The sequence below is a fragment of the Scatophagus argus genome, chromosome 14 (genome assembly GCF_020382885.2).
Source record: "Scatophagus argus isolate fScaArg1 chromosome 14, fScaArg1.pri, whole genome shotgun sequence".
Classification (NCBI taxonomy): Eukaryota; Metazoa; Chordata; class Actinopteri; family Scatophagidae; genus Scatophagus; species Scatophagus argus.
The window spans coordinates 12,343,355-12,370,128 of NC_058506.1; the positions used below are offsets into that span (position 1 = coordinate 12,343,355).

Here is a 26,774-nt window from a genome sequence, read left to right on the forward strand (position 1 = left end):
AAAAAGGCCCAGGGGGCAATACCTTTTCTCAAGTCAATCCAGTACACGCATTTCTTAAACCCAGAGACGACTCTTTAACCATTTCTATAAAATGCACTACATGGCAGACCCGCCCTTCAGAACAGGGAGACACAAGTACAGCTGGAAGGAGGAGCATGGAGGCAAGCACAAACCTGTTTAACTGAAACCGTGCACAGTGATAACCTGATTAAGCACACAATACACACATCCTTACACTTGGCAAAACAAAAACACAACACATAGATTCATACACACAGGAAGCACTGAATTCTGACATGTAGAACTACACACACGTATAAATAAATAGACAGATAGCTGTTTCGATTGTATGTGCTCCATAGCTTATCCCTCCTTTGACATTGTTAGTCAGAAAGGACAGGCATGCACTTGTCAGTGTCAGGGAACACAGAGAGGAGGAAGGGAGGGAGGAGAGTCTTAAAGTTCAGTTTCATCTGAAAAAATCCATAAATCCCTGCAAGGAATCATGGGATATAAGCCATGACAGAGAGAGAGACTTTAATCATTTAATCTGAAATGAAAGGATGATTATTTTATGACATGAGTCTTCACAAATCTGTGCATGAACATTTAGACTTGTAAACTTCTTCCTGTGACTGGCAAGTTATGAGAGTGAAGAGCATGTCGAGATCAGGGTTCTCCTTTCTATTTTTTTCTTTTTTAAAAAAAGTAGTAGTGACTACATGGTATGAATAAAAAAAATGTAGGCTACATTATTATATATTACAAGAAAGAAATCTATAAATGTCTGAACACTGACATCTTACAATCAATATTGGTGATAATACTTCAGTAAAATTTGAACCAGAACTGCATTTGGCAGCATGGTCAGTGTTTAACATTGTTGTTGTTGTTGTTGTTGTTTTTCAGGCCTCATGAATCAGCCCAGTGCTCCCTCCAGTGGAAGACTGTGAAATGACAGCCACAACTGGGACAAAGCCACAAAGCCTGATTAGAGAGCAAAATAGTATTTTAAGGTTTACAGCACTGAAGTTCAGGATTCTTAGTAGCTATGTTAAATAAACCAACTGCATGCAAGGAGCTATTTAACTGGAATTATACCATCAGGAGTCAATCAAAACAAAAAATGATGAAAACTGCCCCCCCGACACACTGAATAATGCATTTTCATTTTAAATGCCCCTAAGCCAAACTGATAGAGGTCTGTCAATTATAACCAGCACTTGTCAGTGAGGATGACTACACCTTGGAGAACACCAGCAATCACTGTCATCTCCATTATCGTTGTAATCGCAAGCAATCACAGTTTTATTCTCTAGCTGGTTTATCATATTGAAGAGGTGGCTCTGTGCTTTGTCTAAAATAATGAACCTTCCTGTTTCCTCCGGCTAGCCAGACACTCATTTATCTCTACTAAATGATGTGAAACACTGCAGAGAATGAAGTAATTAGAATGTGGGGATAATTAAAATTGTCCCACTTTGCCTCCTTTTCCTCCATCTTGCCACCATGTGACCGCAGGCACTGGGTGAAATGAGGTAAGAAGCAATCCTCACCACTTCAGACGCTTTTGTTGAGAAAGAGAGTGGAAGCGTGATCAACACATGAACATAAAAAGGGCAAGCCAAATTTTTAAGGAATTTTAGGGAAATGACATGGAAGTTTCCAGGGATACTGTGGTAAGTTTGGATTGTCTTTGTTGACGGAAGACACGTCCAAGTGCTTCAGGCTGAGGTCAGGGCTCACAGCCGGCTGGAGAGCTCAGGGAGCCGAGCTGTTTGAGAGCCAACGGCAGCCTCATGTTGTTTATGGTAATGAACAGCAGGGGGAGGAGGAGGGGGAGGAGGGTAAAGAAGAACAGGAAGTCAGAAGGAAACTGGAAGGACAGAAAGAGCTTTCAAAACAAAGATGACAGCAGATAAGGAGACATTATCATCAGAAAGGACAAACAGAGGGAAAAAACACATACTGAACTGTTGTGAACGAAACAGGACTGACTTAGAGAAAAGGAGGATGAAAAAGAGAGGCTTAGAAAGACTGCAGAAGGAAATCCATCATCTAACCTACTGGTTGATAAACACGTATGGTATTCATTTTGTGCTGAGAGACATTGCATATATTAAAAGTGTCCTCATTTAATGGCAATGTGATGCAACAATGAGTTTCCTTCACCCTATAAAACATACAACAACTCCGGCACTGGCGACATTGTGTAAACTATTAAACTATTATACAGCACACAGTTCAAATGGTTTTATATATTAAGATTACGTGCTGCATTTTTTGTTATCTACTGTTTCTGTTTTAGAGTAGATTTAGATTTATTCTTCCACCTAGAAACAAAATCTTTTGAAAGTTAATCAGAGACAGAGGTTCAGTTTTGTTAAGTTTAACAAATTTACAGTCGCTGGAGGATATTTTCAGCACAATCATGTGAGACTTTATTGCGGGCCTCTTGTTCCTATCTTGCCATCCTGGCAAGCCTGGCTGTCGGTATTTCTTTCATCTTCTCATAATTTGCTTTCAACTAATAATGGCACATTGGAGTCACAGAACCACCACCTTCCAACAGGACTGAGTCTAGACCGGAGCCGGCTCTGACCTCATCAATTAGTTCTGCCTCGAGACTGAAGCTCACTGACACAGATCCAAGAGAGAACACAGTCCCGTCCCTGCCCCTTTCCTCATCTTTTGTTCGTATCTGGGCTATCAAAAGAGAGGTACAAAAAAAATAAGTAAAAAAAAATGTTTCTGATGGTTACTGGTTATCAGAGATTGCCATGGTAATGGAAGTGACAACCTTATCCAAGGGAGACCGGCTGGCACAAGGCACGTCCCAGCAATCACTGCGCTTACTCTGATCAGACCAGACGTAATCTTAATTAGAAAATGATGCCATTCACTCGCTCTTTCCCTCACCCGTCTGTCTCCATCTCTGTGCTCCAGAGCACACACACACATCTGTTCATGTGCTGCGACTGACAGGTTCAGGTTTCGGAGTACAGTCATGAAACGTGTTGTCAGCAACTCTTTAAAAACGAACCTGTTCTTACTGTAAGAACACGATTAAGATTACAAATTTACTGCATGAATCAATCATAAATTTGGATGTTAAAGTGCTAAAAAGGAACATCAAAGCTGTTAGTGTGTGTGTTATACGTGGTGTAATGGCTGTGTAAGCTTGCTGGACCTCTTGCACCTGTTATTTTCTTAGTCTCAGAGCTTTCTGTCCAAAGGTCACACTTAACACATGAGTAAAGGTCTCTGAACATCTCCCAGCTTTTCACACTACAGCTTTCCCTTTTCTGGCTACATGCCCCACAAACAGACCTACCACAGGAATTTTATATTTATCATACAAACATACAAACAAACATACATCCAGAAGATGTGTTTTATTGTTGATCAATGATAGCGTTTTCTGTTTTCTGTCTGACAGATCTGAGATCAGAAACAGTGAGAAAAGAGCCACACACCCCCTGAAGTCAACAGGCTGAGAGATGGCAACACCACAATGCAGCTAATCAGCCACTTCAAACACCAGCACTGGTCACACAACCAAACACACACACTCATACCAAAGCTGCTGGTCTTTGTTTGCGACAATACGTCTGGCAGGGTGTGTGCGATGGTACGTCTTTTGTAGAACTCGCCTATCATTCTCTCACCATGTATGTTCGTGTACATGTCAAAGTTGTGTCTTTGCATGCCATATCCTACCTTCTGTCCAGTCCCCATGCAGGTTTTGTCGTCCTGATGACCTCCGGGGCTCTGCAGGATAAGCTGAGGTCCCTCCTCCAAACTCTCATCTGGACTATTTACTGTCAACCCCGACACCTCATCCAGGATGTCCTCTACAGAGACAAAGGACAGAGCTCACCAGGGAGCAAATGTGCATATATGCTGTGTGTATCAAAAACTACTCATTTACAGCCCCTTGAGTAAAATCCACATCTCAACCTGTGGAGATTACATTCTCTACACTTTGTCTTTTAACGGTGTAAAAGAGAAACCTTAGTGTCTGTTAATCTATCCGAATTCACACACAGCATGCTTTTGAAAACTAACCCGCAAGTAAGCATTGCTGCTCAATCAGACATTGTTTTCTCCAAATTCCACCGTGATAAATTTCATTGCGTCCTCCTTGTGTTTGTTCCAAGTTAAATCTCTATAACCCATGACAATATAACTATAAAGTAAAACTGGTTCTTATTTCATGAATATCTGTGAGAAATTTCCAATTTACTGTCCCCTCTGTGTTAAAGGCCTCTTGTCTGCACCTGCCTCCGCTTAGGCATGACATCATCTATAACCTCCATCTGGCTGTTGAAGTATTTTTACTCCCCGTCTGACCCTCTGCGTATGGCGTATCCTACACTGTGACAGCTCAACACTGCTGAAGGATTCATATTAATATTCATACTGCTCTGAGTCTCTGTATAAACAATGCCAGCTTGTCAGCTTGTGCACTGCAAGCCCCAATTTATAAGGAATACAAATGGTGCCCTTGCACAGATAAAAAGAACAGGTCAGAGGAAAGCTGGCGGCTGCCTGCAGGTTGGTTAGCAGACAGCATCTATGCATAATTAGCAGACTGGCCTATTCACCTTCTGCTTAGAAAGATCGCCATCTCGGGGGTTAAAGGACGTGTGAAGGTACAAGACAAGAAAAATTAATAACAACGTAAAGGATTTAAAGTCTCCACAGTTCAAACTATATTTCTATCAAGTAACAGATACATTAAGCAGCAGTAAGTACGAATATCCCTGATCTGATTTTAATGTCAGCAGATTCAGCTAATACACAACAGCATGAAGCACCTCAAGAGTGTAAATGGGCTGATTCCTGCAACACCAAAAGGTTAGGTCACGTGTCAGAGCAGGTCAAAGCTGCACGTCAAATACATGAAAAGTAAGTTCACTCTTCACCTTCTCACTTTCATCTGATTTGATGGCCCTCTACAATTAATAATTTGAAACTGAAAAAGAAACTCACTGTGTTTGTCACTAGAGGACACTAGAGGTTTGTATACATCATCAAACAAGACCTGTCATTGTTAAAATCTGAAAACAAAAACTCCTCCCACGCATCCACAACTTTACGTAGAACAGGGGGAAACTTCACCTTGGTTCTGGGAGAAGATGTCTGTGGCGGGTTCCTGCTCCCAGTCGGAGCGCCGGGGTGGAAGGGGGCAGACTAACCGAGGGTCCAGCTCAGGTAGCGTACTGACGCTCAAGGTCAACGCTTGGTTCACAAACGCAACCCTCATATCATCCATTCGGAGGGCAGATGCAGGTTTGCCATTCAGCAACAGAATCTCATCCCCTGCTTTCAAACCTGATGGGGAATGAATGAAGGGACAAAACAAAATGAGAGATGTAAATTCACTCATATACGTGGCTTCTGAAAAACAGCACTTTTACTTCTTAAACTTGCTTAAGTATATTAATTTAAAACTAACAAGCAAAAAGATTATCTGTCAGGCCACGACCAAACAACAAAGCAGCCTCCAACACAGTAGCCTTCCTGCTGGCCATCAACTCAAGACTGCTAATGTGTACAAATGATCTACACAAACAAAAGTTCACAGCCATACTCCCCAACAGCAGCTTGCTAGCTAATCAGACATGTTGGGACTCTAATGTGTTCCCAGACATTAAAAATGCATCCTTCTGTGCTTGTTTGCTTAAAGCAAGTGCTGATCTGACGGGTTGGATGGGTTTAAGAAGGAGGGTGCAATTCCTGTCTATTCCTGTCCTGTCATCATGTATATAATCTGTGAACTACCACATATGAAAACGAAACCGTGGGATTCACTGCAACACAGCTTCGGTTTGAGGCTTTCTCGTTTGTCCCCTCCCTTTGACCACCTGTGCCTCTGCTAATTGCGAATTAGCCCTCAATCAGCTGACCAATTAGCAGAAAACCTCAACCAGTTAACCTGATGGGTTGTGACAGCTGTTCAGGAGCTATGACAGCAGTCTCATCTGCCCTCACTGCAGATTTAAGCAAGACAAAGGGTTTTGGTCCTGTTATCACAGTCACACAAGAACACGTTTGCCTGCTATCCTCTCTCTGACTTTTGTCCCAAATTGTCTCCTCTAATAGAAACAGCAGACATTCTTGGGATATGGCTTTCGAAATGCTACACATAGTTACATATATAGACAAGGCATGCGTTTAGCCCCAAGTTATGACCTAGTTGTCTGGGATGTGAAATGTCAGCTGTAGCAGAGTCTTTATTGGACAGAGAGAGTAAACCCCTCTGGCCATATACTGCCAGTATATGTGTATGACTGTGTGCTTGGCTTTGTGTGTTGCATGCATGTGTCTTTGTGTGTGCTTCTGTGGTGGTGGAGGTGCTGGGGGGAGAGGGGATTTGGGTGAAAGAAAGAGATAGAAGAGGAAAGACCCTCTGGGGCTCCTTGTCCAGTGCTGGCCTGGTTTCTGTGTACACCCTGCAGAATCTGAAGCGTGATCTCTTTCTCTCCCCATTCATTCCTGCTAACGCACACGCACGTGCACATGGGCTCTTCACAGCACACACACGGGCTTACTATGTCATGCCTGACATATTTAATTCTGTGATTCAGCAAAGTATTGTGCAGTATTCAAAAAAGATGCATTGTGCTGTGTGGATGCCACAAGCTTTTTCTATCTCTACTACTCGCATACAGAGGTGGAGAGTCAGCACAGCTGTATCCTCTGGCTGCTGGCAGCCTGCTAAGCTAGCAGCTTTTTGATTGCTAATGCACTGGAGGACACAATCTCACACTTGAGTAACCTTGGTCTGACCCTGGGGCACAATAGAGGGGCCTGTTATTTTCTACATATTAGTGCTGTATCTACAGAGCGATTGCATGTTTCTCATACGCATTAGGCTCCGTTAAAAGATAGGAAGACACTCGGCTATTCAAACATCGGTCAGACGCAGACAAAGGAATGCTGTTTTTCTTAATTTCATGGACCAAGGTGTTCGCACATGGAACCCCCTTTCAGAATAAAAGTCAGTAATCTTCAGGCTGACAAATATAGTGTATAGGACAGGGCTTTTAAGGGTCTTTATGTACATGAAGATGCAGGCACCCAGATGTTTCTATTGTTTTTTTTTTGTTTTGTTTTGTAGTTTCTGGTTCATATCATGTGGATATGATAGCGGTTTACCTCTCTATGGACTACATTACAAAGTTGATGTTGATTGCCTTATGAAGCTTGAAAAGGGGCAAAAACAAAAAGACTGCATCAGAGCGGTAAGTGTTTCAAGACAAGGAGTACATTTTCTTTCCCTTCACTTCTTCTGTACTCTGCCCTCATCCATCGGGCTTTTTCTCAAACAAAAGAGATTTATCTATGCTGGCTCAGCAGCTGATGCGATGAAGTCACACAAAGTCGCACTGATAAGATGTCATGTGGGATCAGGTGTTTCTCGGGTCAGGTGTTTGGATGATGAGCGTGCAGTGTCAACTCGAGACAGAAATATGCACCCAGATTTCACATCCTCTTAGCGTAACCCCTGTTGTTACAGAGCCCAACTACAGAAACTGTCTTGGGTTTTAGTTTTGTTTTGCGTTCTGTGTCTAAATATCAAGTCCCAGGACACTGAATGTATACATGTCATGTACCTTTAGCTGAGGCCAGTCCATCCGGTTTCACTTCAGTAATGTGGAGCTGCTGTGTCCCCTCTTCATCTATAACCTCCACAGAAAAACCTACACATGTACATAATAAGACACGGAGAGAAATTGAGTCATTAATCCTTTTAGTCCTCTTTGAAATATCTCAATTTGACAGTGTGCACTGCTGCACCATAACTACCAAGCAATTAGATCCACTTAAGGCAAAATGCACTCATGCTGGGTCATCCCCCTTTAGTTATTAACAAAGCATGACTCAATGAAGTCTATTACAAAATCAATTAGATTCAGAATTTTAAGACTATGACAGAAGCTGAGTTATCTAGTTCAAAAAGGGGGGGGGGGGGGGGGGGGGGTGATGGTCAGAGACGAGCATACCATATCCGATGCTGCAGGACTCGGCTTTGTCAAACTGGATCACCCTGGTAGCTTTGGGGCAAATCTCAATCTCTTTGTAGAGCTGCAAACACAAGAAAATGATATGTAAGTGGCCAAAATGGGAGGATAGCAGTGTTGCTGGATGTAGAAGGTCAAGGTCATGTTATCGCTCTTAATAAAGAATGGCTAGATTCATGTATTATTCAGACTCCTTAACAGAGCAATTGCGTGTGAGGGTCAAAATTCAGGTCAAGTCTGAGAGGTGAGTGGGTGCTCAGACAAGGGTTTAACTACACATCAGGCAGGAGCATAGACACAGCTGTGTGTATGGAGCAGCAGACTGAGACAGAAAATAATAATGCAATATCATAGACTAAGGATGAAAGAGGGCAAAACGAGTCACTGATCAAAGCAGGGAGATAAAAGACCTCTTGAGGAAAAAGAGTGAGTTGTACAATGACTTTGCTTTGAGACAGAGTTCAGGGTATCACCTACAAAGCACCGTCGCAAAGAGAATTTCTTTCGGGGGTTTACAGCGGCTGTATAATGTGGAGGTGAGAGTGATTGTTTCTATGAATAATAAGCACAAACACGGACACACAAATGCATACAGTTCACAGTTCACACAATGCACTCGGAATGCTGTTTTGCATAATTCATAGCATATGCGATAAAGCTTTTTATGCATCCTGGGAATTTTTGTATGCATTTCAAATCAAATCAGCAACCAAGTTATAAAACATGCACAAGCTTGCATTCAGATCTGCCTGAAATGAAACAAAAATTAATTCATAATAAGGTGAAGACCCCAAAATCCAATGGGGAAGTTGTAGCTCAAGACTGTAACACAGCAATAATATAAAAAACAAACAACCTGAAAACTTTGAATTACACATACAGTGAACTCAAATATTACTTAATATGGATGTTGTCATGAAGTATTGTAGTTTCACAGTTCATTTTGTGACTATTCACTCAAAGATGTCACAAGTAATTACCACAGTGCTTCAGTGAGTGTTTCCTCACCAGATCAGAGATGTCCTCCTCATGTTTGGGCACATAAAGCAGCATTTGACTGTCAATCCACACCTTCAAACGCAGGTAGTGGCTGGAGGGGTCTATCTTATGGGCCTGGAAGCAACAAATCATGAGGGAAATGAAGACATGTTAAGTGGCGGAAACTAAAACAGGCAAGCCCTCATTTATTCTTTCCAAAATAAGACATAATCACTCTCATTGTGGTTTGTCCTCCCTGCAATTTGAACTGGGGTCTGTCTTCTGATGTAACATATGGATAATATTTTAAACTCACTCATCAAAATACCATCCACTTTACTATTACCACCCATAGCTCAAGACACCATCCGGCAAAAAGGACACAGCATGTATCCAGTCATGTATGTAATCCACGTGTTTATCTGTGCATGCATGCAACACGCAGGTTCCATGAATTAGACGCTCCAGATCCTTATGACATGTTTATGACATGTGTGCACACAAACACCCTCACACACACACACACACACACACACGTCGATCAGCTTTACACATGTGTCGCTGCAGACTCTCGAGTGGAACGTGTACGTATCATTAGGCATCATTATTCTAGCGTTTCTCTGGCTGAGACCAATTAGAGAGAAGAGGAGATGAAGTGGAGACATGTCTGACAAGACTATGTGAGGCAGTTACATGCAATGCGTACTGTAAGGCAAGAAAAGATCTGTCACACCGTCAGGCGCCACCGATAGGGTTCATTTTTCTGCCTTCCTATAGGTACCAGAGATAGTCTCATATTTCAGTTATACTCAGATATTCAGACATTCAACAAGACCTCCTCTGATTAACTGCTCTGAATTACTGTTTTCTTGCTACACTGAACTGAATTTTAAAAAGTTGACTTTTACATGTTTCCCCATCTAAAGCTGTCAACACATTGTAAAATGTTAAGATGTTATTATACTTATGAAACCACTTATGGCATTTAGACCTTTGCAGTTTTATGAGACTCATTGCTCAAGATTGCATGTGTTTGGCAAATGAATTATTTGCATGCTTAACAGCTGTTGACAGTTACTTGTTCTTTCATTTATGTGTGGCCATATATGTGAGCATGTCAGTCTAGCAGACTAATAGTCTCCAAAAATATAAAGTTTGTTCTGTTATCAGTAATGGCCAACCTTGCAGGCGGTGCTCAGGACTTCCAGCGCCGTCTCCCCAGGCTGTACGATGACCAGGACTGGCTGATTGTTCGGCAGACAAACCCAGGAAGGAGTCAGGTAATCAGGAACCCAAATGTCGCTGTCCACATTTTGCTGAGGAAGACTTTTCACTGAGCCCTCTCTCTCCCTCTGCATTAATAATACACAAACACACACAAACATAGAGAGATTATTGGTGGTTTCAGTAGACTTTGTGCCCAGTGAAAACAGATGTTACCGCATAATAAATTCTATGCTATCATTAAAACCCTTCAGTTCTAGTTGATGTTCTGCTGCGAGATGAATGAGATCTGGAAAAAAAATAAAACAACTATAATCTATTTACCACAATTAAAATTGCTAAAATGATGGTAGTAATCCTCCTAATTCCTCATTATTTCCTTTTTGTTCACAAAAGAAACCAGATTTGCTTAGATTGATTAGACTAATATGATGGAAACTGGTGGTAGCCTGAAAGCAGCAGGAGATCTGATTACAAACCTAATTCATTTGTGTTGATGAGAGCCTCTTGATAGAGTTGACTCCCTGTGTGGGTATGTGCTACATATCTGTGTGCATTTGCATCTTCATGGGTTTGTGTGTGCATGTGTGTGTGTGTGTGCGTGCATGTGCATAGTCTGTAACCTTTAAGTCCATCAGTCTGACCTCCAACAATCTGGCAGCCATGTCAGCCTCTCTGCTCAGATTCTGTCCCTGCTGTCACACACTGTCTGTCACTGATACCTTATCTAATCCTTTCAGGTAACAGCATCCACAAACTCATTTATTCTTTCATTCCTCTCTCGCCCACTGCCCCACCCCCCACCCCCCACTAATCATCTCCTCTCCTTCTGGTGCCATGTCCGTTCTATCTGTGTATCACTCCATCATCCCCCCCACCACATCTTTCATTCAGGCCACACAATCTGCTGACTATTAACAATGCGGCCCAGTGGTCCCTGTTTAAATGAACTATCTGAGTATGTACGTGTGTGTGTGTGTGTGTGTGTGTGGTGGTTACAGAGAAAATGAGACAGAGGAAGCAAACTATATGTGCTATTTTGTAAGCAAAACAAACACACATGTTCACATACAAACAAAATACAGACACAAAGAGTTGTAAATACACGCACACACACACACACGCATACACAAACACACCCACTTTCTGAGTTAGAGAACAGACCAGGAGCCCATAACTAGTACCTCCCCCCAGCTCCCTGAACTCCCCAGCCCTGTTCGGCACCATCTGGCTCCCCTCCTGGCCCATCTAGGATGCCTCTGGTGGAGGATGGGGGTCCTGGGCAGCACACTAAACTTGCTTTCTCTCTCCCATTCCCTTTTACTGCCATCAGTGGGATTCCCCAAAACAAACAAAGTATTAAAGCCATCAGATGTGAACATTTGCAATAAATCTTGCTGGAGATGCTGATTGCTACTGATGCAGCATTTCCACCTCTATCTTACAACCAACTGAAGAATGTTACTTCCTATGTGTTTCCTTACAGTCATCCCATACCCTGCCGGCTGTGGGTTAGCACTGCAGAGTTTTACTCTATCTGCTGAGTTCAGACGGAGGTCTGTCTCCCCCATCACCTCCCACATCTCTGCCTTCTACGAGTTCTCATGAAATATGGAGTTGGCATGCTTGTCCTTGCACAACCCATGGGTAATTGGACATTCTTCTTTAAAGTTCATATAAATTCATCATTTACCAAGCTGTGATAAGGTGCTACGGGAATCCTACAGTCTTTTGGTGGCCTTGGATAATCCATTTTATTTTGTGAAGATATTATCCATCCCATGTAATTGTCTGCAAATTGTGGTCAATGTGACAGATACACGAGAGCACAGATGGTGTGAAACTGCCAAGTCTTTTGGTAGCAAATGCCTGCATAATTTGTTGAAACATCAGAAAGCTAATGATCTGAACGGATCAGATCAAATTTGTCTCAGTGGGATTAGCAGACAGAAATATCCCCCCAGTCGATAGCCTATGATGCTGATATAGTTGGAATTGCCCGGAGCAAATGAAAAGAAGAAATGGGAATCTGTCAGCACTGATCTGAAAATAGTCTTTGATGTGCTCTTAAAGGTAGAGAATAAGAGTAATGCCATTATTTCTGGTTAAGACATAAAGTGGTCTGTAGTAAGCAAACACAAGACAGCAGTAATAGTCTGCCGAAGCAAATAATTTGTTGACTGGTGCAAGAGAAGGAACAGCTGCAACAGATGAAAAAGGTTGTTTATCTACCACAGATAAACTCAAGAATCATCTGATAACGTTGACGAAAGATGAGACTCTGCAGGTTTTAAAGTTTTATGGTCTGCAAATTTCTCCTTTCACTCGTGTACTAGAGAAGTGGATGTCTGAAAACATTAAAGCAGGAGCTGAAAATGACCTCAAAGAAATGCTCACTGATGCAGAAGGGTGCAGGGATTTTGTGCTTCCCCCAGATAATGCCCCAAATGTGGAGCCAGAGCACCAAAAGGATCTTGGTTAAGTGAAAGGAGGTGGAAAATCCAGCAATGTTGCTGGCCTCAGGGTCTTAAGAAGTCCATAACCCATTATACAAGTACAAAGCTTCATCAGATGCCCCAGTGATTTTCAAGTTGGCTCATGAAAAAAGCAAACAATGACAAGGAATTAGCCTACAGCTACACAAACTCTGGTTCTCTGTAGTGAATGCCTACTACGAAAAAAAAGGAGGAATTTAGCGCTTAACCAAAGGAAGATTATTACTTTACAGACATAAACATTCACTGTATCTACGTGGCCTTTGTCAGCCTGCTTTGGCTGCAGGACGGACAGGGACATCAGTGGAAATGGAGATGAGTCCTGGCCTACAACTCTTTCCTCTAACTTTAAACAAGAAACATTTATGAGCTTCTAGTTTACCTTGGTCAACATTAAAAGAGGGCAGATGTAAAATACCACATCTAAAAATGGAGGGCACAATTCTATTACGTTACTTGATACAAAAGGACATTTGTATTGTGTTGGCACTTTGGTCTAGTAAAGATGACTGAGCTCTTACAGATTTCTCACTGGCGGAGTCTTCAAACATGTGCTCCAAAGGCTTTCTCACTGGCTCCATCCCATCAATGAACACCTGCAACCACACAGAGGACAATATGTTACAGCTGCATCAAGATATATGACAGAAAGAGCAGCTGTCAAGCAGTTAATACATCTACATTCAGAGGGCACAAAATCAAAAGTCTGTAGTTGTGGATGTGTCGCAATATAAACCTGGTTGATTGAAGGATGTCCCGTGGTCTTCCTCTTTGAAGTTGTGTCCAAGCCCCAGAGGGAGGAAAAACGGCTGCGGCGCTTGCTGAAGGTACGAGGCGTGGCCGGGTTCCGCTTCTTAATGCTGCTCTCTGAGCGGGCTGACACCTGAAAATTGGCAGTGATGATAAAATTACCAAAACAGAAAACACAAATCGAATGGATAAGGGTGTTCTTAGCTTAATTACAGAGCTGAAGGGCTGTTTCTCCAAATACTCATTTTCACAGTGATTGAAATTGTTAATGTATTTTTTGGCAGTTACATTAAATCTTTATCCATTTACAGTCTACTTGTACATATCTGGTGTTAAACTTTACTTATTTCAAATCTAAATGACATGCCTACTATGAAAGGGTCCATGCATACACAGCACACTGATTCAAAATCATTTCATGCTGGAGAGCATTTCACATGACTGATTACCTGTATGAGTGAAATCTAACTGATCCCCATTGGGAATTTTTCTTACCTTTGACATTGGATACGAATTCATATGCTTTGATTTTATTCAGTTGTTGAGCTGTTTGTCAGAATGGACTAGTTAAAAATAAGGCAGCTAGAAGACATACAGTATGTATGCTTTACACTGACAACAGTGTTTTGCTCTATGAGTCACTCATAAAAGAATCATACATGCTGTAGAAATGCACAGTATATTATACACTATACTGCCACATACTGAACACTTTCAACCTCCCATCTTCTTCAGTGACCTACTGCAAACTCAAAGAGAAGCCATACTTGGCATTTCTGGGTTAATTCACTTTGAACCATTGGACCCACTGCACAGTACATGGATACACACTCTGATGTGTGTGCACACACTGTAGCACATACTGTACTTGTGTGGGTGTGTGCTTGTTGGTTTCCACACCAGTCACTGCTCATAAGACACACACACGTCAAACATAATAGGTCAATCTGTCTTCAAGAATTTTCTTATGTAAGCTGCTTGCAAGAGGCCTTTTAACAACCCATTGTGTTACTATGTTTCTTTTGGAAATGGATAATAACAACCATGGTGAATTAAAAGAATTGCTGTAGGAAGGAAAAAAGAAAAAAAAACATGCCTTTTCCTTTCCTTTTGTCACCAAGGAAAAACAGCTAAAGGCTGAAAGAGGACAGTTAACTGTAATTAATATCAGTTATTTACCACACTTTGTTCTTTACCCTGTTAATGTATTTGATTTTCATTTAATTCATGTATACAGTAATTTCATATTTGGCAAATATGCGACTGTCCTCAAAAATGTGCCCATTTACAGCAGTATGTCACTAATCCATCGATATAATTTAATTTAATTAATCTGAGGGAAAAAAGGGGAAATGAGGATGAATACAAAGGGAAAGAAGATGGAGGAAAAAAAACAAGGCAAGGGTGAAGAAAGATGACGGTAAGGAAGAAAATAAGGCCGATAAGGAGAGGGGGAGACTCAGTGAGGCAGATTAGGAAACACACAGAGAGATAAAGGAAGTGTGAGGGTAGGAAGGTGGGTCGGTGGGGGGGAATCAACAGAGCAGAGAGTGTGTTAAGTCTGTTTGTGGGAAACTGCCTCAGGGATGGCAGCTTACTAACAGAGTTCATATTGATCCACAAATCACAAAAAAACACTACCAATGTTTGTGTGTGTGTGTGTGTGTGTGTGTGTGTGTGCGTGTGTGCATGTAGTCATTGGTCTGCTTGTACGAAACCAGTCTACAGAGATATTGTTTCCACCTTCTTTCTTTCTGTTCTCCTCTTTGTTTCCTGGGTGATACAACAGCGTGTATCATGTCATAACATTCCATCTATTTATTCGATCCATTCTGTAAATTCTTGGCGAGCTAAAAGGTGAGAACAAGAATGAGGTGCAAAAGGCTGAGCAGATGATTTGGCTTTTAGTCACAGGGTGCAGCACTCAACGTCAGGACAGTTTGTGGAGAGAATGACATGAATGTGCGAGGTGAAGACGCTGGGTGTAGGTGTGCAAATTCTCTGCATTGAGGACAATTTTACTTGGTTGTCATTATCTTAAAAGGCTGGCCAGATTCAACTTACACTTGAGTATAGCACTGAAATTAGAATTAAAGGTTAAATGGCCATGTCATTGATTTTCAACTACCGGTATATTTCCTCTGTTGGGAGTCACAGCTGAGAACAGCATTTTTGACAGTTAAGCTGATTTCCCACAGTGTAAATTAAATTAATTTTATAACACACAGTCAGGGTCAAATCTGCAACTAAAAGAATGCTACAGTGAGGCGGACAATCAATAGAAACCAATTATGCCACAGCTGCAACGAGCTTTACTGTGGATTGTTTATAATGGAAAACTGAAACTCAGGGCTTCAAAATGTTTTCAACAGTCACCCAAAGAAACAACCAATGCACATGTGACCAAAACGGCAATTAATCACTTACAACAGACAACTCTGGCCTATTTCAGGCTGCAACAGTTAGTTATTTATTTGTGGTGTGGACTTTGATTTCCACTCTGAAGTACCTGAAATCAAATCAATATATTGTACCTGGGCAGATTCTGGCCTGACATAAAAAAGCAAACTTTTGGCGAAGCTACTTCAGGACGGGCTGTACAGTTTAACATAGCAGCTAGTGTGCAAAGCTAATATAGGGGTGTTCATTATGTAGCCTTCCCCTTGCACCTAAGTAAATATTGGTAAGTAGTGTGATTTAACCTCAGGCCACATGCACTGCCTATTAGTCTGCACATTTTTCAGGCAAGCAGAAATTCTTGCTTTCAGTGGGCATATAGTATGTGACAAGACACTCATTCTATCAGCCAGGTAAACACACCCACTCTACAAGCTGGGCTGGTTATTAAGGGTCGGCAATGGGGAAACTCTCACGCAATGCCTACTGGAGCATGAAGAGACACGCAGGACAGAATTCGAGCAACTACAGCAAGCTATGGAGACAGCTGAGAATGAATAGTCAGAAAAGTACTAAAAATGCGTGTGCATCAATGTGAGTGGCTGCATGGGTATTGTTAATCATACCAGTGCATGGAAGGAAGAGACCGAGAAGATACCCAGTCGACCCATGGCCAGCTTAGTGGGACGCGAAGCGAAGCCCAGGAGGCGTTTGGGGTTGGGCGGTTCGCCGCCCTGCAAGCTGGCCAGGTAGCATCGACAGCGGAACAGGTCCATGTGAAACCGCTCCAGGTTCTGCTCCCACAGGAAGATCTAACAGTGGTAAAGATTAAAAAGTGACAAAGAAGGATTATTATGTAACAAGAGTATACTTTCCTGGTTAGATCCATATTCATCTATGGAACGGCTCCAGATTTACTGTTGAAGCAGTGGCAAAGAAAAATAAATAAATAAATAAATAAAAATTTTAAAAAATCAGATCACTCTTTGTTAGCTGGTTATTTGGTTGTTTCAGGAGGAGTGAGATGTGGGAGTGCTGAAGCCCCTGTGGAGAAGTATTACTCACCAACACAACCCCCACCAGTCGCCGACCTGCTGTGCTATGTGAAATGTATCACAGGGTGGGCCGTGGGAGGTGGAACAAGGGACACGCACACACCACACACACACACACACTCGCAATGAAATACAATCTAAGACTTAATTTGCACTGGTTCCTGCCTTCACCTATTTGTTCCAGGACTTAAAACAAATTGAATACAAATGCTCTTTCTTTTGAGTTTTTAGTTCAGCATAAATTCCAAGGCTTTTCTATTTCTGTAAACTCATTTAGTAGATTAATGTGGTTCCAGATAGTGATCGTGAAAGGAGTCAGATGATGATATAATCGGCCACTCAAGTTAGGGCTTTTTCATTCCTTTGATCCTACTGTTCAAGTTAATGTGCCTTTTTAAAAGCCAATCAAAAATCCCAGTGTTTTCTCAGAAATAGGAAGTGTTCTGCATGATTGAGATTAACCATCTCCTGGTGCTTTTTTATCTAATATTGTTTTCTATTATTGGCTAAATGTCAAATGCCAAATGCATATCCAAAGACAAAGAGGCTTGCTCATGCAAGTGGGAACATTCCTGAGTTCTCCTTCAATGTTTACATGCACTGCTGCTTTAAGCCTTAGCCAGCAGTGCCTTGAATAAAGCTGCATGCCATGTCCCATTGAAAGTGAACAAAACTGATGCTAGAAAAGCTTTGAAATTCCAGCTGTGACTTGTTTCAAAACAGCTATTAAATATGGAAGGATTAGAGAGAGACTTGAAGCTCACCTGTGTGCATCACGTGTGTTTTGATGTATGCTGTGAGTACTCTGCATTCTGCTGCACTTCACTGTATGTGTTTATAAATGAGCACCGGTGGTAATATTTGAAGACATTTATTATTGTAAGTACTCCTTAAGAACATTTTGTTTGGATGACACCATGCAGTTAAGATGATTTAGTGCCAAGATTTCAGCATGTGAGAGTATCAGTAGTTCAGCGGTACAGAGGTGTGTGTATATATAGAGGCCTTTAGGCGTTTGCGCTCAGCTCAACTGGAGACATTCAGCAGGGTGCTCAGCACACAAGATCATTATGATTAATGTGTTGTATGATAATATTAAAAGGCTTTCTAATATTGATTCTTCCTCTCTTGGTTTTTGGGTAACAATACCCCTGCTTCATACCTGCTCCAGTATGGTCTTCCTCTTCTTGGCGTCAGTGACCGTGGACAGCTGCATGTCTCCCATCTTCTTCATCTTCTCGTCCATGTCGATCTTCTGCTCCAGTTTGCGGATTTCGGTTCGCAGCAGTCGCACAGTATCCTCCCTGTGGTGCTGCCGAGCCAACGCTGCGGCACACGCTGAGTGGATCGCTGTGATCCAGTTCTCCAGTTCTGTCTGGCCTGATGTCTGACAGGAGAGAGAGAGAGAGAGAGAGAAGAGAGAAAGGGAAAAATGACTGATCAAATCTGAGAAATAAGTCACAGAACTCAAAACAGGAAACAATGGCAAGGAAAAGAAATCAAGGAATTGACAGCTCAGAGGTATGAGTCCTATTATTATCCTCTGAGAGAGGGTGGTAACTATAATCTCATATTATCTCAACATCATCTGATTACTTATTTACCCATTCTTTGATTGAATGTCACAGTGGACAGCTGCCATGAATATAAATAGATACATTTTAATACTACACAATAGTCACTGTGGTGGATCACTGTCACACCGTGACAGTGTGGCCTTTAAACATGTCAGACATAAAACAAACACATGGGCAGAGGACTGGCTTATCTGCCACACATGGCTAAATGTCATGTACTCGTCCTTCACACGCACACACACACACACAAACAAGTGTCCAACCGGAAATGAGTTATGCTCTTAGGTCCAACCATCTCTTTCTCTCTGTGATCTGCTGACTTCACGTAGTCCCAAAACACATTGAAATGATTCAAAACCTTTGGACTTAGATTAGGTTTTCTACTCTGGATTAAAACTACTCTGGTTCTACTCTGATCTTTAATTCAAACTGTATACTAAATCCACACATTTTGCTTCCTGTCCACCTTTGTTTTCTATGTCCTGTGCATGCTTTAAACATCAGGGTGTCCCTCTCACCTGGAAGAGGAAAGCATCTCCCACTGAGTTGCTGAGACAGAAGACAAAGTCTTTCTTTGGGTGTTCAGGTACGGCTTGGACAATGCTGTTCTCCACCCATAATGCATGTTTAGGAACACTGTTGTGGTCGATCCCAGAACGACCATCTGACTCGTACAGGAAGAGAGTGCAGCCTTGAAGAAAGAAGAAGAAAAAAAAAATTCAAATCAAGGAATTGCTCTCCTACATTGCCATGACATACGAGTCTAAAGTGAGCAAAAAAATACAACAAAAAACAAAACAAATCCCTTTTATAATATGGTCTGACATGATTGGTACTTATGCATGATATGAGCTCAGAAGGAATATGTTGAGAATGTCTGATGTATTTATTGTTGGGGACAGGAGGCTACAGGAATGCAGCTGCAGATGCTGTATCTTGTGCATTGCACAAGGACAAGATTGGATTAGGCACTCATGCTGCCATAAAATTAAATTGTGATGAGGCCAAGGAAAGGGAATGTGAGGCCACACAGAAGAGGGTGAGAGGGGACGGTAGAGGTGACACTCAAGGGCATAGATGATGTCACGAGTGATGTGATTACAGGCTAACAGGACAGAGGGAGTCAGAGATTAAAGAGTCTGGGGTTAGGTTAAGATGTTTATCTGACTGTGACATTAAAGCTACATGACTGTGTTTTAAGTTTTACTAATTTTTTTTCCAATTTTTGAATCTCGGTTCTCAGGAGCCTTCTGCTCTCTATCTCCATGCTTCCAACTATTTTCTATTGCAAAATACTGTAATACGCTACATAGACAAAGGTATTCAGACACACCTCTTTATGGGCTGTTTTTGTTTTTGGTTGGTCTCTGCCCCTTAATTCCAGTGAAGGGAAATCTTAATGCATCAGCATACCAAGACATTTTGGACAATGCTATGCTTCCAACTTTGTGGCAAGTTTGGGGAAGGACCTTTTCTATGACTGTGCCCCAGTGCACAAAGTAAGGTCCATAAAGACATGGATGGATGAGTTTGGTGTGGAAGAACTTGACTGGTCTGCACAGAGCCCTGACCTCAACCCAATCCAACACCTTTGGGATGAAGTGGAATGGAGATTGCATGGCAGGCCTTTTCATCAACATCAATGCCTCACTAATCTTGTGGAAAGCCTTCCGAGAAGAATGGAAAGGTGCAAAGCTGTCTCTGTATTTAGAATGCAATGTCAATAAAGTCCCTATTAGTGTAATGTTCAGGTGCCCCAATACTTTTGTCTATATAGTGTATAAAATGCAAGAAAAACAATCCCAAAATATCCGAGAGTCTGTTGCAGCACCTTTAAGCGAGACCCAGTAGTGTTTCCACTTGCGCCTCGTTGCAGGTTCCACCTTCTTGTTTTTCTTGTGAACCAGGAAGTTCTTCACAGCCAGAGCCCCTGCTTTCCTGACTGTGCCTTGTGCACAGCCAATCAGAGTGTCCGATGGATATGCACTACTGAGTGTCCCACTGCTCTGCTCATCACTGACAGCCGAGCCAGCCTCTTCTGTGCAGTCCCGACCCCGATGCGTCTGACAAAAGAGTGATGGAAAAATTGAATGATAACAGCCGCAATGGATCTTATCATTATCAATTGGGTTAGATAATGATAAACTTAGACAAAAGAACTAACCCAGGCTTGATTGTCCAGCTCCTTCCGGAAATTCTCATAAACTCCTCCTCTGCCTCCTTCACCACCCCTTCCCTCTCCTCCTCCGGCACTGCTGCTCCCGCTGTCGCTCCCATTGAAAACACTGCTCTCAGTAGCTGAGTATACTGAGAATGAGGCCGACATGGCCTTACAGCGCCGTGACACCAACTCTCCATCCCCGTCTATCTCCGTGGCAACACCATCGATGCCGCTGTCGCCATACTCACTTCCTTCGCCCAAAACACCTGAGATGTCCTGTGAGCAACAAAAACAGGGCAGAACAGAATTGATTTACTTATGGATGATTAACATATAGAAATAGAAACTGGTATATTTGCTCACGCAGTAAAAAAGCAAAATAGCGACATTACAGATGCAGGCAACAATCTGACAGACATGAATGACCAATATACCAGCCCTCATAATAAAATAGGATATTTTTCTTAAATCAGCTTCAGTTATATAACCCCAATTCTAAAGATGTCAACTGTAAATAAAAAAAGAGTTCAATCATTTTGCAAATGAACTGGGTTTATTGCCATGTGGTAACATCATTTGTAAAATCACGTGTTCCACAAAGTGGTCAACCCCATCACCTGTTACCACTGAACCTGTTTTCAAACAGGTGTTTTTTAGTAGTCCACAACTTTCTCAGTCTTTTGCAGCTCTTGCTGGATAAAAATAACAACCAGCATATATTTACCAAAAGCAATGAATTAGATGATATTAAACATTAAATATATTATTGTTTTTAACTGAGTATATGTAAAAAAGGATTAGTCAATCATCACAGTCTGTTTTGTTTATGCTTTACACAGACGAATGGAATGAGGGTTTTATTTGTGAGTTTACATGTATGTGTTTTAGTACATCTCAGAGTGTGTTCGCATGCCTGCATATGTGCTAAAAGAAATGTTTTCACTTGGAGCGAGAAGTTCTCTGTGCTTTCACATTTTCTTTCACCAAACCGAGTCTCCCTATGTTCTTTTTCTCTTTGTTTTGCTGTGTTGTCAGTTTATTTATATCCAGTCTAACAACCCCCACAGTCTGGCTCTAGATGAATTTATAATCAGCACTTAGGGTGCTCTGCTATCCAAGGGTGCTTGGGGGATCTGGGAATGAGTTGAAAGAAAAGCCTGGTTTGCTATTTTAGCTGTTTCCTAATTTTTGGCTTTTTTTAATCAATGACACATGAAAATTACAGAAAGCACGTGGACATTCTTTATTTTTCTGATGTCGCTTTGTTTTTGTCCATTGATTTTCTCATTAACAGGTCTCTCTGTTTAACATTACAGTGACTTTGCTTCCTCCATTGAGTGAATTGGCTTTGGTACGATCACAAGAAAATCATGTCCAAATGTCTTCACATGTATATAAATGTGTGTTGGGAGAGTGTGTGTGGTTAATGAATGGAGTATGAAAGATATTAATGCTCTAATTTCTGGAGGGTAAATGGAGAAACCAGGCCACTTTTGAACAAGCAGCCCCACAGCAACTTTCTATCTGACTCCCTGTAATCCTTTTCCTCATTAAACTAACATACATAGATGTTTCAGTGTGCATACATGTAACATGGACACACACAACTTCTGAGGATGAGCACACATGCCAAATACTGCTGATTGTCAATAAATGTTTAATCTTTCGGTGACTGTCATATTGAAACCTCTTTACTTCCTGGAATCTACTGCTAACCAAAGTTGTCTAACATTCCACATTTAGCAGTCTGTATTTCAGAAAGGGGAGACAGAAGAGACAGAATACCAGAAAGAAGACTTTTAGCCTGATTACGGATTCATCTACTTTCTATATTTATTCATGAGCTGTGATCTAACCTGAGTAGTTTGTGCTCGGCGTCCTTGGAAAGCAGGGCACGGTGCAGCCGGGATGCCGAGCCCCATCAAACCTTCAGACAGGCAGTGGGAACGTCGGCAGGGGAGGGTGAATGCTCCATACCCGCCACCATCCTCCTCGTTGGGAGACATCAACCCCTCCTCCCCTTCTACATCTCCATCGCACTCTGCCTCTCTCTGGTTCTTAGCGTAGCGGCTCCTCTGCCCCCTGAGGCCAGGACTCTGCTGGCTGCACAGATGGTCCAGAGACGATGCCCTTTCAGCAGAGCCTGGAAGGTACACAGGTGGTTATTGAAAGGCAGTGTGTGTGTCTGTGTGTGTGGTATTATTATTAAATATTATTATTGTATTATCACTATTGTCAATTACTTACAGAGTACTTTGCCACAGCTGATGTGTAAATTAACCCTTTCCATGTAAGTCTGTATCCTTCTGTGAATCTGCATGATTTTGGTGTGTTTGTGTGTGTGTGTGTGTGTGTTTGGGGGGTTGTTCATGTGCAGGAAGCCCATCCATTATTCTGAACTATCCAACCACCTGGGGCAGCGCTTAGACCTTCAGCAGTTAAGCTACCAGCTACTGCCTGCAGTCGAGCTGAACTCCAGCAGCTCCAGCACAGTGCCAGTTAAGCGAACAATCCTGTGATGAACTGAACTAGTGCAACTGATGGATGGCAGCTAACCTTCAATCAGTAGATTTTCTCAAATCACTTTTCCCTACTAGGTAAGTGCCTGCAATTTTTGCCACCTCTCTGCCCCTCATCACCTTCAAAGGGAACCCAATCAAGCTAACATAGCTGCACGCATATATGAACATTTTTGTTCGACCATCAGTCGTCATTTTCTTTCACAGCACAGTGATGCTTTCTGAAAAGTACAGTATAAGCTGATTAAAATCCTCCAAAATTCAGTATCTACACATCATGATGGAAAATGTAACTGCTGAATGCCTACATGAAAAAGTGAACATGAATTCTGTAGGTTTAAAACAAATAGATTGAACATCATCATGTGTGTGTTTACCATCCTCACCTGCACTGCCTCTGGGGCGTGTGAACTGCTCCTCTTCCTCTTCTTCTTCTCCTCCATCTATTATCTCCTCCGTGCTGGTCAGATGTTCCTGACTCAGGTCAGACAGAGAGAACTCCAAACTGTCTTCTCTCCACATGTCCGCTGACTTGGACCGCTTCTTTTTAAAACTCCCTCCCTCCCGTTGGCCCTCAGTCATCCGCTGGAGGTACCTTTCCTCTCCAACAACGTCACCCTCCCCCTCCCCTATGGAGTCCTCTCCTCCATCCTGGGCGATAGTGTCTGCCTCTGAGGTTTCAGGAGTTGGTGTGGCTAAGGGGTCGTCATCATTTTGATAGGACTCTGGCCTCATTGTCATAGCGACGCGCTGTGTCCAGTGAGGGTTGATGCCGAAGTCTCCAAACGCATCTGTTGCGTCGAAAGGTTCCAGTCCGTTCTCTGCTAAGGATTGTGGGATGCTGGGTGTGCTGGAGGAGCGAGTTGAGGCCTCTGAGTTTCTGTGTTCTTGTTTCACAGAAGATGAGTGCCGGGGACGGCGGGTGATTGGCTGCTTGCTGGAGAGACGGAGTGACCGGGACGTTTGCTTACGGGAAAGATGTCCCGTCACATCATTGTAAAAACCACTGTCCCCATTCTGACTCTCCACATTTCCCATGATTCAACTGTAAGAAAGAGGTTTCATCTTAGAAATGTTTCCATTCATTCTGGTTATAACTCATTCTTGTAAGTTTAGAAAACAGTGATGTAAGGGTTTTTATTACTACTTATTCATCAGTGCCACATCTGCAGTTTATATACAACATCTGTATTCATTAACTGGCACACTGATCACCTGAGCTCATACAAAACTAAACAAAAGTGTTATCTATATTTACGTTTATTAAGGTTTTCAAACTCATACCAAGACACTGACACCACTCGTGTAAAAGGGGTTCAGTGTGAAAGAACCCTCTTAAATTGAAAATGGAGAGAAGTGTATTAAATTTTACGGGTATCAGGGCACATTTCAAACAAAAATGTGTAACTGCCAGCTGTTTGCAGTGTGGTTTTTAATTCAATGGGTCACTGGCTTTGGGAGGTCTGGCATAACAAACAGAAAAACACACAGCAGCGTCCATGTGTGACCAAAAGTATTGACTTTAGACTTTTGAAAGAAATAATGCTGCATCAATTCATTTACATTTGTCTGTGGCGGCAACTATTCAAATTTGGCAAATACTGAAAAGTGGCATCAGATGGTTGGTTACTTATGTGGTCTGTGATCACACATTTACTGTCATCATATGTATATTTTGTTGGTTTTGTTCAAAGAAAAATAAGTTTTATATCAAATGTGTCCTACTCAGCAAAATAAGGTATTGAAAAAAGTACTGTAACACAGATATTATACTGACACTGTTCAATACCCATTTCCAGCTTTACTGTGAGTAATGCTTTAAGAGTTGAGATACTTTTTGTCCCTATTCCCCACTGACCTGGGCTGAGAGTGAGTGCTGCTGTGTCTGTGATTGACTTAGGGTCTGATCCTTTTTTTAAAAAAAATAACTGATTTACACACTCCTTTTAAATCATTTGTCACTAGCTTGTAGGCCTTGCTCTCTAATGGCACTGGCAAGTTTACTCTCTCACATCTATGGCTGAAAAACCAGGTCAATCTGTGTGCTGCATGAGTGAGTAACATTTGATGGCCCATTAACTAACTGCAGTCATCAGAGGTATCTAGGATCTCTCTGAATGCCTTGTGGATTTGAGCTGTCTAAATGAGATCAGGGATCACAGACCCACAATATGAGGTAGAAATCCTCTTGCCAGTTTTTGGACACTTTAACTGCGCTTGATGTTTGATAATTTACTTAGGACAGCACACTCAAACAGGGTAGCGCAAGAACAATAACGTTAGGTGAAATTTTATTTAGAAAATAAACACATATAATATTCCACAGAAGATTCCTCAAGGTTTTCCAACTTTTTCTGGCAACTACTAAGACTTAAGTAGTATTTCCAGAAATACCAGTTAAGTTATTTGCATTCTTCAAAAACAGACAATGCACTTTTAATCCAATACACAGATGAATGGTTTTTGGCTTGGTGACACAAGGATGTGAATCACTAGATCCTTTCGATAGCTCACAGAAAGGTTAGCTATATCCCTATTACAGTTAAAACTGTCAAACCACAAAGTTATCTGTGCATCCTGCTTCACCTCATGCTCTGTGTTATATAAGCACATGGAGCTGCTGAGTCAACTGCTGTCAGATCAGTTGGTCCTCTGTGAGTCACACATCATCAAACCCACACCATCAGGTTCTCAGTGTGGGCTCAAACTGCAAAGAGAAAATCTCTTCTAACATGTCTGTTTTCTCAAATAATTGAATCTAGTATTGACAATCAAAGCCTTTAAGAATTTTTCTTTACTGTTACTAATTTCTTTATAATGTGACTGAAAATATGTAATTAAACCTTACAATTCGCTAAATAAAATAGAATTACTTTTGGAAATTTCTGCAGTGACAAGAGACCAGTTTGTACAAACTGTGGTTACCTGTGGTTAAACAGCCGCATCACCAGCTTCTTCACATCAGTGTGGTGTCATCTTTCACCGGACACTCGGTCCTCCACACATCCTCAAACGGTGGTGTCAGTTCGCCCTGGGAGGAACAAGAAGACGAGAGAAGCGTTTCGGTGGAGCTCTCACAACTTCAAAGTGACCCGATGTGTCAAACGCACACAGAGGAGGAGAGAGAGGGAAGGCAAGAACAAGAAAGTGCTTCTAAAAACTGCTGCAGAGGATCTGCCAGGTACGTCACATAAAGGCAGGTGAAGTCAAGTTGAAAGAAAAGCTGTGAAGCACACTAGAGAAGGAGTCCATAGGATATGAGATGGCATACAGGATGAAAGGGAATAAAGAACAGAGTGGTCAGCAGGCCTGGAGTTAAGATAATGCAGCGAGGCAAGTATAAAACAACACACAAACCAGTAAAACACATTTAAATGCACAAATACGCAAACTCACAGATCATCAGAAACAAAGCGCAGAGGTACTGTGTGAGCCTGAGGGTAGGAAAAACTCACAAACAAACGCAGTTTCTTTGAAATGCACCCTGAAACTCATTGCCAACCCTAAAACCATGCAGACGTGTACAGGCATGTGCACAGAACATTTTGGGAAAACACCCCTTGTTTCCCTGCAGACAAAGAAATGTGC

The 26,774-nt window shown here is 41.9% G+C and overlaps 1 protein-coding gene across 4 annotated transcripts in view; it reads right to left on the bottom strand.

Moving 5' to 3' along the window:
* The window catches only part of LOC124070511 (rho guanine nucleotide exchange factor TIAM1-like), a 66,012-nt gene that overhangs the window by 11,895 nt on the left and 27,343 nt on the right, over positions 1-26,774 (bottom strand). For 2 of the 4 annotated variants that reach the window (XM_046410470.1, XM_046410469.1), the window contains exons 2-17: positions 26,112-26,217; positions 23,573-24,231; positions 22,524-22,810; positions 20,671-20,943; positions 20,338-20,569; positions 19,025-19,197; positions 18,092-18,316; positions 16,501-16,686; positions 13,464-13,610; positions 13,249-13,323; positions 10,190-10,360; positions 9,039-9,143; positions 8,013-8,094; positions 7,623-7,709; positions 5,125-5,337; positions 3,721-3,854 (exon numbers count right to left, since the gene is read on the bottom strand). In XM_046410470.1, coding sequence (XP_046266426.1) covers positions 3,721-3,854; positions 5,125-5,337; positions 7,623-7,709; positions 8,013-8,094; positions 9,039-9,143; positions 10,190-10,360; positions 13,249-13,323; positions 13,464-13,610; positions 16,501-16,686; positions 18,092-18,316; positions 19,025-19,197; positions 20,338-20,569; positions 20,671-20,943; positions 22,524-22,810; positions 23,573-24,224 — 3,042 coding nt within the window. In that variant the 5' untranslated portion in view covers positions 24,225-24,231; positions 26,112-26,217. Of the gene's footprint in view, positions 1-22; positions 478-3,720; positions 3,855-5,124; positions 5,338-5,461; positions 6,068-7,622; positions 7,710-8,012; positions 8,095-9,038; positions 9,144-10,189; positions 10,361-13,248; positions 13,324-13,463; positions 13,611-16,500; positions 16,687-18,091; positions 18,317-19,024; positions 19,198-20,337; positions 20,570-20,670; positions 20,944-22,523; positions 22,811-23,572; positions 24,232-26,111; positions 26,218-26,774 lie in introns of those variants that run through there. The other 2 variants (XM_046410471.1, XM_046410473.1) reach the window with 2 other exon arrangements.